General features: G+C 37.6%; 1 protein-coding gene across 2 annotated transcripts; it reads right to left on the bottom strand.

Annotated features, from left to right (window-relative positions):
• Positions 1-14,207: 14,207 nt before the first annotated feature.
• On the bottom strand, positions 14,208-18,495 carry LOC129436396 (uncharacterized). Of its 2 annotated transcripts, XM_073862089.1 has the most exons (8): positions 18,362-18,484; positions 17,674-18,259; positions 17,516-17,570; positions 17,177-17,357; positions 16,753-17,001; positions 16,442-16,614; positions 15,677-15,825; positions 14,208-15,525 (listed from the first exon to the last, which is right to left on the bottom strand). In XM_073862089.1, the coding sequence occupies exons 4-7, from the start codon at positions 17,328-17,330 to the stop codon at positions 15,799-15,801; spliced, it is 603 nt and encodes a 200-aa protein (XP_073718190.1). In that variant the 5' UTR covers positions 17,331-17,357; positions 17,516-17,570; positions 17,674-18,259; positions 18,362-18,484; the 3' UTR covers positions 14,208-15,525; positions 15,677-15,798. The 2 variants fall into 2 exon arrangements, with proteins under 2 accessions (XP_073718190.1, XP_073718189.1); XM_073862088.1 differs by having other exon boundaries at positions 17,674-18,495.
• Positions 18,496-19,140: the final 645 nt, after the last annotated feature.

The following is a 19,140-nucleotide window of genomic DNA, read 5'->3' as shown; positions in this document are numbered from 1 at the left end:
TGGACAGCGCCACTTAATTTTCATAGTAGGGAATGTATGAATATTCACTAAACAGTAATAAAATATTTTGATATAAGGTATAAAGTAAGCAGACGTCCAAAATCAAAATATGTGATGTAGGATATATGATATTTTATAAATCACACACACTATAAATATGATAAAGATGCAGAAACAGATAGTTGCGGTAAAATAAGATATTTTAATAAGGTGAAGAAACAATTTAAAATGATTTGTAACCCCCCCATCTCTCTCTCTCACACACTCACACGCAAGCACGCCTGAAAGGACTGTTTTGCTGAGCTTCTTTCCCGTGCTCCCTTCTGTAGTTCCAGAGAGGTGAGTTTGGCTACATGGTGGAGCCTTATCTTTAAAAACACAGACACAACCAATGACAACAAGTCAGACTGATGGTTGTCGATTCCAAACTGGGTCTTCTCCTCAATGTGCTCCCTACGAAGGAAAACATCCTCTGTTCCAGATCCTCCCGCACAACGTGCATGACTGTTGACAGCTTAGCTTGTTAAAGCACGGCGGATCACGCAGCTCACACAGCACCTTATAATAATAATAATAATAATAATAATAATAATAATAATAATACACATTTATATAGCGCCTTACACAATTCTCACAACAGAGAAACTTTTGTAATTATTACTTTACTTTACCCCACCTCTCCCTGCAGGGTGAACAACGGCTGCTGCAGTAAACATAGCCTAGCGAACGTTAGCTGGCTACGATTTCAGTACAGTAATATCAATAATCCTGGCTCTTTCTCAATTGTCTGGTAATATTATATTCACAAATACAACCAATAGTACGGTAATGTTAAAACTTACTTGTGAAAATTGTATTAGGTGACTTTAAACGGAACTTAACTTGGAAAGAGTCGCAACCTGTGTCTTGAACAGCAGTAATATTTACACATTAGGCTTCAAAGAGAGTGTGTGAAGAACGTGGGCAATTCGTCAAATAGATGGTAAGCCGTTTAACGGCTTACTCAAAAAGAGCTGCGCCAGTTAAAGGGTTAAGTCATCTTGTGTGTTCAGCTTCATCTCTCTGATATAATCTGATATTTCCTTTAAATTCTTACTGTATTTACAAAAACATTGATGGTGTTTTTTTTATAATTATTAATTAAATTATTTACTGAAACTGGAAGTAAAATCGCGTCACCGCACTTGCGTCCGATGAAACCATCTATAGTTTTAACGTAATATTAACATAATATTATAAATATTGTGATTATATTATTAATCCATATCATCATATGAGTAGTGAAATATACTACTTAATTACTAGAACTATCCTAATAAAAGTTTCAAAATACTGAATTTGAACATGAATGTTTGCACTTTTTGATACCTTCACAAAAATGCTTGACTTTAATCATCAGGTATATGGCAACACTAAGTTTTTGTGTGTACTCAACAGGTGGGGACCAACATGGTGGAATATCTACAACAATCAGAGATGACTGGAACAGTGTTGCACGTTTTGTGCCTTGGGGACGAGACAAGAGGGACCTGCCAGACCTTTGCCATTGTAGGAGGCAATGCCATTGAGACAGACTCTTTGCTAGAGGCTGTTGATGTTTGCTTCAAAGTTTTTTTGTCTTTGATGTTAATTACACTAAGCAGTGTCTTCCCACCTGGGAGTTTCTTCAGCATGCCGTATATCAAATTGATGGACACAAGTCCTCATCTGTTAAATTTCATTTCATTTATTATACAGGAAAGAATAAAAAGTAACATCAAGATACAATTTAAACGGGCCTGACCAAGTTTAAAAACTGGTTTCCAGCAGGTTCCTGTTCTGCAGAACATAAAACAGTAAACACAACTCATAACATATAAAAACACACTTTTAAACTACAACAAATACAAGGACTATAAACATCAATGCAATCAATACAGACAACTAGGATAATTTAAAAGCGATCAATGAGTACAAGTGTAACTGTTTAGTAAATACAGTTTGTATGCTTTTTTGAAACATGTGACAGATTGTAGCTTTCTTATATTATATGGAATATTATTCCACATTTTGGTGTATAAGAAAGATTTCTGACCATAATTGTTTTTATTTGAAGGGACTGGTATAAGTGCCTGTGATACTGACCTAGTGAGACATACTGGTCTAGTATTGTCTGATGGATGAATTGCATCAAATATTGGTGTAGTGGCATTTTGAATTTGAAAATAAAATGTAGCAGCATGACTGTTTATATAATGCTGAAAAGTCAGCGCATTTGAACGTTTCAGTGCAATGCAGTGGTGAGACCATTTTGGAAGATTACTGTGAATTTTAAAAGCACGATTTTATAAGTAAGTAAGTACCACGCCAAGATATTTATAGGTCTTTGTCACAACAAGATCTTGATTTGCAAAAGTAATTGGGTTAGCATAAGAAAGACTTTTTCTAGGTGAGTGAAAATACATTCATTCAGTTTTTTTACATTGATGGTCAGATGGTTCTTGTTTAACCAATCGTGTAAACGCTGAATGTCGAATGTTAATTTGAAATTTAGGATTTGGCTCAGAAAAAAATCACAGTATCATCAGCATACAGTAAGCATTCTGAATATTTACACACTTGAGGAAGATCATTTATATATAAAAGAAAAGGTAAGGGTCCAAGAATACTGCCTTGAGGAACACCTGTATCACAGGCTAAAGACTGAGATATTACATGGTTAATTTTAACAGATTGCGACCTGTTTGTCAAAAAAGAAAAAAGCATTTCTATCACAAATGAGGACAAATTAAATGAGTGAAGTTTACTTAATAAAATCTGATGATTCACTGTATCGAAGGCTTTACGAAAGTCAATAAAAACAGCTCCAGTTATGTAACCTTTATTAAGTGCATTACGTATTTGTTCTGTAAAAAGTAGTAATGCCGACATAGTAGATCGCTTTGCACGGAAACCGTGTTGACAATCGTTGAGCTGGTTATACAATTCTAAGTGAGAGATTAACTGGTTATTCAAGGTTTTTTTTAAACAACTTCGACATTGCTGGTGTCAGGGTTTTTGTGTTTCATTTATTTCTGTTCATTGTTAATCATCTTGTTTAGTTCATTTGTTATCTCATTTCATCATTATTAGTCTCACCTGTTTGATCATTAGTTAAGTTCTTACACCTGTGTTTAATTAGTTTGCTCACCCTTTATATTCTGCCCTCATGTGTCTTTCCCTTGTCAGTCGTTGAATGTGAATGTATGTCTAATGTGAAGCTGTTCCTCGTCATCGTTGTGTGTTTTGAATAAAGTTCCAGAGTGTATATTTAAAGAATCCTGTTTCCTCGTTATCGTTTGTATTAGTAGAGTTAGAGTACGTGACAGCTGGAAGTAAAGAGCGAAAGTTTAATGCAAACTTAAAAAAAAGATCGAAAGTTTAATGCAAAGATTAATTAAATGCTGAAAAAGAGGTAAAAGGCTATCAGCATGAGTCTTTAAAAATGAGGTGTTTAAACCATAAGTATCACAGGCATGAGAATTTTGAATGACCGCAATAGTCTTATTACCTCATTCTGTGAGATCTTAGAAAATGAGAACTGATCAAATGTTAAAGAGAGAACAGGTGAGAAACAAGGAATTGTAAAATTGTAAAATTTTTGAGCACAACAGTTTTTTCAGCTCACACTTAATCACTAAACAAAGGTTTTTGGTTTTGTTGCAGAGCTTCTTGTTTTTAATAACATGTTGATGATATTGAAAGAAAATGTAAAGTAAATTAAATGATAATCGTAATAGTTGAAATATTAAGAGTTATATATAACTATATATATTTGATGTAATATGGGGGTTGTAACTTTTGTTTTCAAAATATACAAAAAAGGAATAAAAACATTGTATTACATATAAAAAAATTAAATGCATTTTAAATCACATATCCAGGGGCCTCTTAGTTTTGTTTTACATAGATATAAAATAAATGTAACACATACTCTAACAATTTGTCACCTGAGCATTTTAAGGTTTAATCTGACATTTGTCAAAATTCAGTTATTCACATTTTCTTAATCTGTGACAATTTATTTACATTATGTGAAGTTATGTACATTTTGTGATGTTTTTTTTAAAAAAACAAAAAGTTTCTATCCAGTAAATCAAATGGAATAGGTAAAATGAAATAACTCAGCACATGAGTAACACTTGACCAGGCAAGAGTGTTAATTTTACCCACTGGTTAGGTCAAATTAAATAACCCAGCACATGAGTAAGACTTGACCCAGCAAGAGTGTTAATTTTACCCACTGGTTGGGTCAAATGAACAACCCAGAATTCTGGGTTAAATGGTAAAACCCAGCAGTTGGGTCAAGCCAACTCAGCGCATGTTCTGTCCAATACTGACCCAGCAGTTGGGTTAAGGTTGGGTTGTTTTTTAACCCAGCAGTTTTTAGAGTGAAGGAAGCATGAACCCCCAGCAATCTTGGTCCACCTTAGCCCTGTTTTAGACATGTTGAAGGAGAGATATCCTCTAATCAATCACCTTTGTGTCTTCAGTAATGGCCCAGCTACTCAATATAAACAAAAGGGCAACTTTTATTTAAAAATGGTAAGTGGTGAGTTGCTGTTCTTTACTGAGATGCGTTGCTTACTGCTGATGTGATGTCTGAGATTAGAAATTGAAAAATGTTCTTTTGGGTTTTCAGTACAGTTTATTATTGCAGGTGGAGTGAGGGTGGAGTAAATGAGTTGCCTTTCTTTAATGAAATGCTTTGTTGCAGGGCCGGCCCGAGGCATAAGCGAACTAAGCGGCTGCTTAGGGCCCCGTGGCCACCAGGGGGCCCCCAGTCGTTGTTTTTTGGTACATAATTTTTTTTTGTACATTTTAAATAACTTAAACAAGTAATATAAATTAATGAACGAATAATTCAAGACAAGAAAATTCTGATTTGCAGACAACTGCTGTGTGTCTGTAGTGCTAGCTTTTCAGTCATGCGCAATATAGACACCTCACTTGAATTGACAATTTGCGCAGATGCCGGTCACTGTAATAAATAATAAGCCATGCCACAAAAAAAGGATGTATCCCTCTGGTGCCGAAAAGAGAAAGTAGAAAAGGACAGAGGAGGAGAAAAAAGAGCAAGATAAAGGTATGTTTGCATGATTATTAACAGTATGTTCAATTTGTGCAGCAGCAGCGGTATGACAGATCGCATGCAGTTGATGCGTGATCGACCCACAGTTCGGCTCGCATGCGATTTGCTGATTAATAGGGAAAGTTTATCATTTGCACGTGTTTGAAAGGGTTGCAAATGTTAAAGGGGTCATCGGATGGCAGTTTTAAACAAATTGGTATGCTTTACTAGTGCCTTTGTGAAATGTCTGTATCATACTTTGTTAAAAATTCCTTTTTAGTTTTGTAAAAAATACACTTCCTGGCTATATTAAACCCCGCCCAGTTCAAAGCAACCTGTTTTGGTGCATTTCTCTTTAAATGATAACGAGTGACCGCTCACCCCACCCTCCCTTCCGTCCTGTGTGTCAACACAACACACATGCTCTGGCGAAAGTATGGCAGCGGGAGGCTTTGAAAACACGTTGGTTCAACCGTATCAATTTGAGCCGGAGTCAGACCCAGAACAGGAGGAATCTGAAGTAGTGCAACAATTAAAGGAATAGTCTACTCATTTTCAATATTAAACTATGTTATTACCTTAACTAAGAAGAGTTGATACATCCCTCTATCATCTGTGTGCGTGCACGTAAGCGCTGGAGCGCGCTGCAACACTTCGATAGCATTTAGCTTAGCCCCATTCATTCAATGGTACCAATCAGAGATAAAGTTAGAAGTGACCAAACACATCAACGTTTTTCCTATTTAAGACGAGTAGTTATACGAGCAAGTTTGGTGGTACAAAATAAAACGTAGAGCTTTTCTAAGCGGATTTAAAAGAGGAACTATATTTTATGGCGTAAAAGCACTTTTGGGAGTACTTCGACTCGGCGCAGTAACACCCTCCCTCTCCCATTATGAGAGGGAGAAGGGGAGCGGACTTTTCAGGCGAGTCGAAGTACTCCCAAAAGTGCTATTATGCCATAAAATATAGTTCCTCTTTTAAATCCGCTTAGTAAAGCGCTACGTTTTATTTTGTACCACCAAACTCTTATAACTACTCGTCTTAACTCTTTCCCCGCCAGCGTTTTTTAAAAAAGTTGCCAGCCAGCGCCAGCGCTTTTCATGATTTTCACAAAAGTTTAATGCCTTCCAGAAAATGTTCTTCTTCAAATATATAAACATACAATATACCAAATGAAAGAACAGACCCTCTGCTTTCAAACAAAAAAAACCCCGTTTCATCCTACCTTTAGTAGTTCTTTTGTAATCAACTTTTGAATATGGGTAGGTTTCTGCAAAAACACCACATTTTGAGCAAAAAGCAAAGATAATTCCATTTTTGTGACGGACTTTTCATAGAGATCCCATTCAGAGCGATCTTTAAAACAGACACGGACATGCAGCAGCTTGCCATAGGGCAATACTTCCGGTTTTAAAAAGTTGCGGAAGGGCAACCACCTAGTGGATAATAGCGGTATGGCGGAAAGACGGAAAAACTTGTCATTGGCGGGGAAGCGTTTTCTCTTGATTGACGAGATATCTCGTCAATGGCGGGGAAAGAGTTAAATAGGAAAATCGTTGATGTGTTTGGTCACTTCTAACTTTATCTCTGATTGGTACCATTGAATGAATGGGGCTAAGCTAAATGCTATCGAAGTGTCGCAGCGCGCTCCAGCACTTACGTGCACGCACACAGATAGAGGGATGTATCAACAATTCTTAGTGTAATAACATAGTTTAATATTGAAAATGAGTAGACTATTCCTTTAAGGATGGAACAGGATGTTTCTGAATGGTGAGTTAATTATTTTTATCTTTACTGTACCTTTTATTGTAATGTTGGTGAAACGAACGCAATGTGTTTCACGATAGGTCTGTGATGCAGTTAGTAAAACTATTAATAGTTATAAAAAACAGGCTATGATGTTAACTTGTGCTTGTAAATAATACCAACGTTACTGTGCATGAAGTACTGCCGGTTACTTGAACATGACGTGAAGTGTATGTGCATGAACGATATGTCTAGAATGCAGCTAATGGTCATACAAACGGGTTATTACCGTGGACTTATAAATAAAACGAACGTTACGGCACACTGTTTAAGTGTGAATTTCTGTTGTAACGTTATGTCAGGACATTAATAACACATGGTTGACCAATGTGCTTTACATAAAACATACACCACATTTGCACAGTAAGGATAAAAGTAAAAGTTAAAAATTAATATTTAAAAATTAAAAAGTACCATAAACAATATTTACAATTATTTAAAATAAAATAAAAACTATAAGTTAAATCATGGTAAAACACAGTGCTTCAACCAGAAATAAAAGCTTTATCAAACAGATATATACGAAGGGGCCATACCATGTAATGACTTAAACACGATTAGTACAATTTTGAAATCAACTCTATAGTGTACAGGCAGCCAATGTAAAGACTGTAAAACTGGAGTGATATGATCCCGCTTACGAGACCTGGTCAGAAATCTTGCTGCTGCGTTCTGAACCAGCTGTAAACGAGAAAGAGCTGTTTGACTAATCCCAGCATACAGTGAATTACAGTAATCTAATCTGGAGGTAATGAACGCATGTATCACTTTTTCAAGGTTTTTAAAAGATAGGAAAGGTTGTACTTTAGCAAGAAGCCGCAGTTGGAAAAAGGAAGATTTAACCACAGTATTAATCTGTCTATCAAATTTCATTTGCTCATCAAATATAACACCCACATTTTTTACATGTTGCTTAACATACGGTGATAACTCACCCAAATTTGGAATTGTAGAAATCACAGACACAGAGGGTTTAAAAACAATCAGTTGTTTTGCTCTCATTGAAATTTAAAAAGTTTACGGACAGCCATTTCTTTACATCACTCCAGGGGCGTAGGAATAAGTTTAACATTGGGGGGACACATATCGGAAACCTGACAGATCCGTTAATAGCTTGAACAGAAATATGTCTTAAATGAACTACAGTGCAAAACATTCACCAACATACTTTATTCAGGCATGAAAATAGGTTAGGGGGGAAAACGGTGAGAAGGATACCCCTCCAGGGGGGTCTGGGGGCATGCTCCCCCGCAAGAAAATTGTGAAAATTCCATATTTTAATACATCAATCGGATGCATTCTGAGATGCATTTTTTTGGCATTAATGCCATATTGAAGTCTCCTGAGGTGTATATATATATATATATATATACAGTCTTGTTCAAAATAATAGCAGTACAATGTGACTAACCAGAATGATCAAGGTTTTTAGTATATTTTTTATTGCTACGTGGCAAACAGGTTGCCGGTGGGTTCGGTGGATTCTCGGAGAACAAACAGGACCCAGCATTCATGATGTGCACGCTCTTGAGGCTGTGCAATTGGGCAATTAGTTGAAAGGAGTTTGTTCAAAAAAAAAAAACAGTGTGGCATTCAATCACTGAGGTCATCAATTTTGTGAAGAAACAGGTGTGAATCAGGTGGCCCCTATTTAAGGATGAAGCCAACACTTGTTGAACATGCATTTGAAAGCTGAGGAAAATGGGTCGTTCAAGACATTGTTCAGAAGAACAGCGTACTTTGCTTAAAAAGTTGATTGGAGAGGGGAAAACCTATAAAGAGGTGCAAAAAATGATAGGCTGTTCAGCTAAAATGATCTCCAATGCCTAAAATGGAGAGCAAAACCAGAGAGACGTGGAAGAAAACGGAAGACAACCATCAAAATGGATAGAAGAATAACCAGAATGGCAAAGGCTCAGCCAATGATCACCTCCAGGATGATCAAAGACAGTCTGGAGTTACCTGTAAGTACTGTGACAGTTATTTTCAAGAATCCCCCGCAAAGTCCCTCTGTTAAAAAAAGGCATGTGCAGAAAAGGTTACAATTTGCCAAAGAACACATCAACTGGCCTAAAGAGAAATGGAGGAACATTTTGTGGACTGATGAGAGTAAAATTGTTCTTTTTGGGTCCAAGGGCCACAGGCAGTTTGTGACACCCCCAAACTCTGAATTCAAGCCACAGTACACAGTGAAGACAGTGAAGCATGGAGGTGCAAGCATCATGATATGGGCATGTTTCTCCTACTATGGTGTTGGGCCTATTTATCACATACCAGGGATCATGGATCAGTTTGCATATGTTAAAATACTTGAAGAGGTCATGTTGCCCTATGCTGAAGAGGACATGCCCTTGAAATGGTTGTTTCAACAAGACAATGACCCAAAACACACTAGTAAACGGGCAAAGTCTTGGTTCCAAACCAACAAAATTAATGTTATGGAGTGGCCAGCCCAATCTCCAGACCTTAATCCAATTGAGAACTTGTGGGGTGATATCAAAAATGCTGTTTCTGAAGCAAAACCAAGAAATGTGAATGAATTGTGGAATGTTGTTAAAGAATCATGGAGTGGAATAACAGCTGAGAGGTGCCACAAGTTGGTTGACTCCATGCCACACAGATGTCAAGCAGTTTTAAAAAACTGTGGTCATACAACTAAATATTAGTTTAGTGATTCACAGGATTGCTAAATCCCAGAAAAAAAAATGTTTGTACAAAATAGTTTTGAGTTTGTACAGTCAAAGGTAGACACTGCTATTTTTTTGAACACACCCCTTTCAACTAATTGCCCAATTGCACAGCCTTAAGAGCAGGGGTGTCAAACATGCGGCCCGCGGGCCGTAAGGTGTCCAATCCGGCCCGCATGATGATTTATACAGTTTTATTAAATATTAAATACATATTTTAAAAACCCTTTTAGGCGGGTGTCTAGTTCGTTTTTAATATGAGAGAATTGCGGAAAGCAGCAAAACGCGGAACATAGACTAAACACGGTGCCCAAAAATCTTGCCGTTTTATTGTTACCGCTCCACTAAAGATCCACTGATTCCGGCGATCCACTTCGTGTCTTACCGACCGCTCCGCAGCATCTCTGTGACGGTGTTCACTCTCTGCCTGGAGAGCGAAGACGACAGTTTCCGAGGTTTGTTCCATTAACAGGTAGATTCATTACATTATATCAGTTGTTAAACCGCAGAATTAGTAATTTGTAAGTTTGTTTATGTATTTCTTCCGGTAATGATTTGCTGTCTGTGTTCTAAAAGTGCTAACAACTTAGCAAGCAAACAACAACAAAAAATCCACATTCTTAGTATTAACGTTACAATGCTTGTCTAATCGATTTAATGTTCCCGATCAGATCTAAGTTAATATAAACACTAAATTTGCTGTTGTTGGCACACTTTGTAGAAAAAAAATACAAAAAACACCAATGCCTTCACAAAATAACGACAGAGAACGGAAAGAGAGGCTGCTAAAGGCAGTTCAACATTGCAAACATGGATTCAAAGCTCCATCAAGCCAACAGGTAAATCATATTGAATGTTTAGCAGACTTTAGTTCTTGTTATTATATTTCCCATTATAATCACTTGTCTAAGTTGATGCTAGTAATATAACACATCATATTTATAATACTTCATTAAAACCATAATAATAGTACCACCCCCCATAGTGCCCTTTTTGCTTTTGGGCCACTGCCCCATCTAGCATTTTCATTTTCTAAATGACATTACTCATTACAAAGAAAAGTGAATGGTTTATAAATAATTTTGGCATTAAGGCAAAATAAGTTAAATTAAAGCTTTTCAACCTAAGGCCAGTGGGTTTTGTACAGATGTCAATTTGTGTGTATAATATGTACAAAATGAGTGTGACTGTGTTTAGAGCTGTGTGTTTCTCTGGTTTTCTTGCTAAACAAACTAATTAATTGGTTTGTTTAGTTAATTTTAAGACAATTATCAGCACACTAAGCTTTAAAAAAATGATCCGGCCCTCACTTTGTGGCGTTATTTACCATCCGGCCCTCAGCCTAAAAGGAGTTTGACACCCCTGCTTAAGAGCGTGCATATCATGAATGCTGGGTCTTGTTTGTTTTCTGAGAATCTACTGAACCTACTGGTAACTTGTTTGCCACGTAGCAATAAAAAATATACTAAAAACCTTGATTATTCTGGTTAGTCACATTGTACTGCTATTATTTTGAACAAGACTGTATATATATATATATATATATATATATATATATATATATATATATATATATATATATATGAAGAGTTTGTTTCCAAAACGCGATAAACGCAATTTTTGAAAAAAATGAGTTACTGCCAAAATCAGTATTATATCAGGTCAGTAGTTAAAAGTAAATTCTTAATTTTACGCAAAATCCAATATCCGCCGTGTTATTCTGTCATCTTTTCTCCCTTTTTTCCCAAAACGCGATAAACGCCACTTCTCCTTTTTTACAGAACGCAATAAATCCATTTCTGAAATTACAGCCCACCAGTCACGCAATGTAAACAAGCAATGGCGGACGCGCTGAGTACACGGAGTCCTAGTTTTCCTCATCTACTTTGTACTTCGTGATCAACAAACAAAACAAAATAATACTTTAATTGCATCGCTAAACCTGTGATGGTTTTCTGTGATGGGAAAGAAACGTAAGCCATCAGCATCTAATATTTTCCCTGAGAGGCACTCGGGAGACGGGTGCTTGTTCTCCCGACAGCAAGCTTCTCATGCTAACACATTGACCCCAGAGGATCTTATGAAAAACTTTACATTATTTTACTCAAAGTCAACGAAAATCGAGCAGGACCAAAAACATTTTACAGCTGATCTCTGTGAAAGACGGTAAGCGACGACGTAACCGCAATGACAGTGATCTTAATATGACAAAGTAAGTGTTTTGATTAATGACATTAATGTTTATATTTTTAATTAGTGTGTACAACTAGTCAACTAAATGAATATAACATGGCAAAGATGAATGCACATTTATATAGGCTATTGATTCAATAGATTTATAGCATTTTGAATAAAAACTTGTCATTGATTTATTGCATTTTGTGGAAAAAATAATCCGTTTTTATAATAAATCTTTGAAAATCAACTTATGGATTTGAATTTTTTATGTTTTTATAACCTAAAGATGCTATGTGAAAGTTTGTAACAGAAAATAGTTGTTTTCATTTTGTCACTTTCTTGGTATAGAAAACACGTTTTTACCAAAATTTGTCAAAATGGATTTATTGCGTTTTGGAACCAAACTCTTCATATATATATATATATATATATATGGTTTTGTGTGAATGTACATGGATTTAAGCCATTTGTCAGAATGATAGCTAATCTCCTAATTTATAACTTTTATGCCTACAACATATGGTAGGTTTATTAATAGCTTGTTAATTTACAGCTTTACTTTAACACAGTCCTTTAAACAAAACACTTGTGACTCTTGCACTAAGGGTTAAAAAGGTTATCCCCTTCATATTAATCTACGTGTGACAAACTAAAAAAAAAACATCTTACATAGATTCTGTAAACTGTAGTTTCCAGTCAACATCATATACTTTAACAAATAAGATAATTAAAACACACGTAAGTTAAAGACTGTGAATCATGTACGAAAATGTCCAAGCAAAGTTGGAAATGCTTTTGAGGCATAGTAGATTGAGGCGAAACGGCTAATTAACCCACTTTAAAAAAGAATATATGAAATCGTATTATATCATCCCCTTTAATGTACGCTTGAGGGGGTCTGTGATTGAATGACAGGTGATCATTCTCATGTGTTGTTGTAATCAGCATTGCTGCTGGTTCGACTTCGTACAGCGGTGCTGAAACCGACAGGCAGATGACATCAAAGTATTTCGATAGCAGTCTCCTCTGTATGTTTTCTTGAATCTTGATGTCATCTGCCTCTGTGGCGCCACATAACAAAACTGTTTCAGTCACTGGTTAGATCAGCGTATCATTCAAAAAACGGGACGCGAGTGATTATGTACGGGACAAATCAATAACCCCAAAAATACTGCCCTAGACATACAATGCAAAGACATGTACCTTGCTCGGCTGGCTGTTTGATTTTTTATCCCACGAACTAAAAGGCTTCCCCATTTCGCTAAGCCAAGTGAATCTCCATTTGTCTTTTACACTGACCTCCAATATGAGCCTTCCTGCATTAAAAGTATGTCCATGCTTAAAGTTTTACCTCAGCTTTACACAGTCAGAAAACCCGGAGTGGATCCTGAGCGAAGTGATTACAGAAAGCTTACAGTAACGTTAAAGAAAAGAACTTGCTTTGGCTCCACTCCAGGCTTTGAATACAAGTCGTCTTTATGAAAAGTGAATTTAAGAATTTTGCAATTGACGTTAATCCGTTGTGCGACGGAGAACTTTAATCCATGGTCTAACGTTAGACAGAAAATATAATTATCCTCCTGTACAAAATTATTACAAACTCACATTCCTTTCTTCTTCCCCGTGATAAAGAAATCACTTAAACTGAGCTGCAGTTGTCTTTTCATCTTAACCTCTGACAACCTGTCACCAGCTTCAGACCCCACTAGCCGTTGAGGGAGCGGAGCGGGCCGGTGACAAGACACTGTGTTGCGCTTTTAAAATAAAAGCATGCGAGTCAAATATTTTTCTCCCCCGCAGTATAATTTTTTTTGGGGGGGGGACAAATGTGACTGTCTCCTATATTGGAGGGGATACGTCCCCTCCGTCCCCCCCGGTTCCTACGCCCTTGCATCACTCAAACAAAGCAATAGTGCATTCAGTCCATCCAGTGCATTCCGTTTTAGAGGCAGATAAACTTGTGTATCGTCCGCATAGCAATGGAACGATAGCCCATACTTTCTGAAAATAGAGCCAAGAGGGAGCATATAGAGAGAGAAAAGAAAGGGAGCTAAAATTGATCCTTGAGGAACTCCCCTGGTTATCGCAGCTTTACTTGAAGTATGATCTCCTAACTTCACTGAAAAGGTCCTATTTGTCAGATAGGATCTAAACCACTGCAGGGCACTGCCAGAAATGCCAGCACAACATTCCAGTCGATCAAGAAGTACAGCATGATCGACAGTATCAAATGCAGCGGTTAGATCTAGAAGGAGTAAAACCGCATAGTTACCTGAGTAACATGTTAGCAGTATGTCATTTGAAACTTTCAGCAGTGCAGTCTCAGTAGAGTGATGTTTTCTAAACCCAGATTGGAAAACCTCAAAGATCGAATTTTCAGCCATGAAAGATTGTATTTGATCAAGAACTGATTTCTCAATAATTTTTGAAATGAAAGACAAGTTAGAGATGGGCCTAAAATTTGTCAGAATAGTAGGATCCATGCCCTGTTTTTTTAAGCAGAGGGCGAACAGTTGCATGTTTAAGCGACTCTGGAAAAGTACCTGTTTGTAAACAGCGATTTATCAAAGACAGAAGATTTTGAGCAACCACATCTATAACTTGTTTAAAAAAGAGAGGGGGCATTACATCAGTTGGGGAACCAGATGCCTTTAGGTGATCCACTATTTCTATCAGATGATTATCTGTAACAGGAGTAAAACAACTAAAAACAGCAGTACATCTAGAGAGAGCTGAAGGGTCAGATGAAACTGGGTTTAGCCCCATTCTTAGGTCATGTGTCTTCTGTACAAAGAAACAGAGAAAGTCTTCACAGGAAACTAATGACACTTCTATATCAAGACCAGTGGAGGGGTTGATGGTGGAATTTATAACATTAAACAAAGTTTTCGGTTTATGACAGTTCTTATTTATAATGTCAGTGAAATAAATTGATCTTGCAGTTTTCACTGCTTTCTGATATTGAGTTAGTGAGTCTCTGAACATTTGCATTGAAACCTGAAGTCTGTCCTTCCTCCATTTTCGTTCAAATCTTCTGCAAATACCAAATATCTTCTTCTTATTAATACCATGTCACATACCGTTTCTCTTTGTCAAGGTCGTAAGACAATTACAACAGCTGCAAACTCAACCAGAATGTATGGTTTCTCACCCTGGCCTGGAACCAGTTTGTTTAAATGTATTCTCTCTACAGAATGCATTAAATATTTATAGGGCAGACTACGGGCATTTAGGTCTAAGAGGCATAGAGACTTAAGTTTTATATACTGCACTGGATTCCTTAGTTTTTAATATAAATGATGAATCTTAAACTTTTATGTTACAAAAACAAGTCATTTAATCCAAAATGCAAAGTACTGAAAGCACACAAAACTGTTGTTGTAAAAAGTTTTATTGTACAAAATTTTTTGGTAAAGACATTTGTTGCTGTGTTTGAGTCGGTACAGGTTCTTGGCGTACCGAAGCTTCGTCAGCTGGTGTTGGGGATTTCTGGGACGGAGGATCAGGGGGGTGCTACCCTCATGTGTGGTCTCAAGAATAAGGACAGAGTTCCCTGATGGCCAGACAAGGTATGTGGGGTTCAGACCTGCCCTCGATTAAACCTTGAGACATAGCTGGCTATTAGTTCCAGCTTGTCTGGTTTGTCAAACTGGGCTGTGAGGTCCTCAGGAATCGAGATCTTCAGCACCTCATCCACATACGGGGCCGGGTCCACAACTACCTCTTGAAATATAAGGTCCAACAGGCTGTTCAAGTAATCTTTAAAAAAATATTGTAATTACCTTTTATTTTATAGTAACTGTATAGCAATGATGCACACTTCACTTTGTTATTTAAAGTATTTTTAAAAAAAGTTTGGTTATCTTAAAAATTTAAATTTGTATTTTAAATAAAAGATGTTGAAACTCACGAAAGGTTGGTTCTGCTTTCACTGGCTTTGCAGAAAATAGTCCTTTTTTGTATTTAGGACAATTAACTTGGAATACTGGTTCACCTGCTGCTGTTGTTGCTTGAGGACGCCCAGTGTTTTCATTAAAATGCAGTGCTGCCAGGTAGAGTCTATAAAGGAACAAAATGTAACTTACATTAGGTTATGTGTGTCTGTGTGTGACAGGGCTGCACGATAAGTCACATGCGATTATCATGTGCATATCATCAGTAAAGCTGGTACCTTGATTAGTATCCTTGATTAAAGTGCAGCATTTTATAAATATGTCACCTGCTTTCAGATGGAGCAGCATTAACTACACAGAGCCATAGTTCACCGAAAATCTAGGCAATATTGCATTCGTATAGATTCATCCACGACTATGAATGCGATATTTTACAGCTACTCTTTGTAGTAAATGCTGCTCCATGTGAAAGCAAGTGACAGCGATTTACTACTAATAAAGGAACCGGCTTTACTGACAAGATGCGTGTGACAATAGCATGCCATTAATCGTGCATCCCTAGTGTGTATGCATGTGTATTAGGGCTGTGCAAAACAATCGCCTGCGATTCTCATGCATGTTTCATCAGTAAAGCCGGTTCGGTGATTAGCATTAAATCGCCATTATGATGGGGATTTAATACTAATCACCGAACCGGCTTTACTGATGAAACACGCATGAGAATCGCAGGCGATTTTTTTGCACAGCCCTAGTGTGAATATATTCCTTTACAATCAAGTTACCTGCATAACATCCCAAGAAAATGAAAGACAAAATTTTTTGGGGGCGAAACGCAGAATAACGATATGAAACGCCTCCAAAGATGAGGTCTGATGGTGAGGGCTCAGCTTTGCAATGTCTTTCAGAATCTTCTTGTTGGTCAGGACCTTCTCCAGTCTACAGAAGGCAGGTGTTCCTGGTGAGGAAATGAGAAACTCAACTATAAATTTAAAGTTCTAAAAACACGTAAAAAATAGCAACAAGAAAAATAGATGCCTGTGATAAATACGTACACACATGCTTTACATTGACAGTGCAAAAAGGGTAACCAAACCTGCTTTCAGCCACTTCATGTTGTCCTTTGAAGTGCATTGTGGATGCAAACACGTTGGAAAAATTGGATCTTCATGTGTGTGTATGTCTTGTATGTGGTTCAGAATTGAAGTCCATTTGGCAACTCTCTCTTGGCCCGAGGAAGAAGAGGCTGCTGTCCAGCATATGTGGTTTTTTATACTAGGCACCCATTTCTGAAGTTTCTCGCAGTCTTTGCTCTGAGAAATCTTCAGATTTTTCTTGGACAGTCCTAAAAATAACAACAAGAAGTGCTTCAGACAAACACATAGATATAGTATGTATTGAATGGCAAAATAAATAAAAAGAACAGTCTTTGCTAAAGTAGTCCATACAATGAGGGATGTTTATTTAGAAATAACCAGTCAATGATCCTATGAAATTCATGAAGCACATAAATCCCATACCCTTTTCTATGTGCCATACATCATAATAGTGTGTAATGTTGGCCTCTCGCAGGAATTTTTGGACTTGAGGATGCCGGTCTATTACTATACTGTCAAATGTGACAGCGTGTGCCCTTAACATGTCAAGGCTCCTCTTCAGACCTTCTTTCTCCATGTTATTGCTTCCTCCGACTTCATTACTCTAAGGACAAAAGAAAGTATGCATGAGCATGGTTGACCTGTCTTGTTATTTGTCATTGCTTGACTATATACACCAATCAGCCATAACATTATGACCACCTGCTTAGTATTGTGTAGGTTTCCACCAAAACAGCCCTCAAGGCATGGACTACACTTTACCTTTCTATAACAATCAGCATTCACTTTTCAAGCTATTTCAGCAACAGTAGCTCATCTGTCGGAATGGACAAACATACTTTGTTTTACAATCCATGTGTCATTTTATGATGTCTTGCCTTCATAGCAATCTCTATTATAAGACATGTGGTCAGGGTTACCTGGTGAGTCAGCCCTCATGTCACCTCCTAGGACAATGTTCTGCTGTTGACTGAGCTGCTGCAACATGCCATCCTGTGCTGTCTTCCAGCTATGTACAATTGCAGGCTCAATGTACATCCTGGCATGTCTTCGGAAGGTGTCATAGTGGGGCATTTTCAGTTGCATTGCCTGGAAGATTTGATTCAGAAAGAGTCTTTTACTCATTTTGTCTTCAGACTCAGTACGTTCATTTTCATCCATACATGTAGTTCGTCATGTTAAAAATCAAAGTATATTATTTGCTATACAGGAAAATCATTATCACACACCTTTTCAAGTTTGAAGAAAGATGCACCAGTGGCATATACTGCAACAGACTGCTGGAGATTACCTACAGGAGTGCTTCCAATAACTGGCTGGCTATTCCATTTCCTAGAAAACTCACAGTGTGGGCACTGCTGTAACACAGAGAGGAATGTGCCAACCCTTCTTGTCTGCACATCTGAAACCCGCTGACATATAGGGCACTTCTCAAAGAGCTCCAGCAGACAGTTTTCATACACAATGTATGTTGCTGTCTTATGAGCCGGCTTGGAAGATTCCAATCTATTTAGATAATAAAGAATTATTAGAATAGCAGCCAACTTCCACACTACAACATCCTAAATTGTTGTTCACAAAAATTTTTACCAAATACAATACACTCACGTCACATCCGCAGGCTCTGTCAAAGTTGAAATGGACTAGGTGCACAAGATGGCGTCTATTAACTTCGGGATATGAGTGTACGCATCAGTACTTCCGGTCTAAGTGTTTACGCACTGCAAATGACAGCATCTAGCTTACCTTAGGGGTTTTCACACTGCGCTTAACCCTGGGTTATCTTCATTCTAAACCCCGCTTTTAACCCTGGGTTAAGGAGCGTTTCACACCTGTAATTTGAAAGCGATGTTAGCACCGCTTTTTACCCAGGGTTATGAAACCCTGCTCTGGAGCAGGGTTAGCACCGCATTTGTGGTGTTAACCCCGCATTGTGGTGCCAAACGCATGCAGTGTGAAACGAAGCAGGGTTAGAATGTTATGACCCTAATTAAAGGGCCTTTTTACACCTGGTTACTTCATGTGTTTTCTCTGATCGGATAGCTATCTGATTTGTTAAAACTGTTCCATTTACATTTGGCCACATGAATGCATCTTGGCAAAACGGATATGAATCCGATCTTTTACCTCCTCCCATAATGCAAATACACTATTTATTACTCCGCCTTAAAAAACTTAAGATGACGTTTATGCAACAATAGGCGGCACTTATTGTATGTTGTACTGTATGTTAGGCAGGGGACGCGCGTCTCCTTGCTCAGCATGAGCTAAAGCTCGCAGTACAGCGCAGCAGGAGAGTGACAGCGCGGTGATTTCATGTACAGGTCCATGACGGGAAAAGCATTCACAAAACTCTCTCTTAACGTTTATTTCTTTGTTTAATATCA

This window comes from Misgurnus anguillicaudatus, chromosome 23, assembly GCF_027580225.2.
Source record: "Misgurnus anguillicaudatus chromosome 23, ASM2758022v2, whole genome shotgun sequence".
In the NCBI taxonomy this organism is placed as follows: domain Eukaryota; kingdom Metazoa; phylum Chordata; class Actinopteri; order Cypriniformes; family Cobitidae; genus Misgurnus; species Misgurnus anguillicaudatus.
This window is presented reverse-complemented; position numbering and strand designations above follow the sequence as displayed.

Excerpts from the sequence above, each read along its gene's own strand:
- LOC129436396 (XM_073862088.1), bottom strand. The coding sequence starts at position 17,330 with ATGGAGAAAGAAGGTCTGAAGAGGAGCCTTGACATGTTAAGGGCACAC. Across the intron at positions 17,002-17,176 it reads TGTATGGCACATAGAAAAGG|GACTGTCCAAGAAAAATCTG; the intron begins GTATGGGATTTA and ends TGTTATTTTTAG. Across the intron at positions 16,615-16,752 it reads CATGAAGTGGCTGAAAGCAG|GAACACCTGCCTTCTGTAGA; the intron begins GTTTGGTTACCC and ends TTTCCTCACCAG.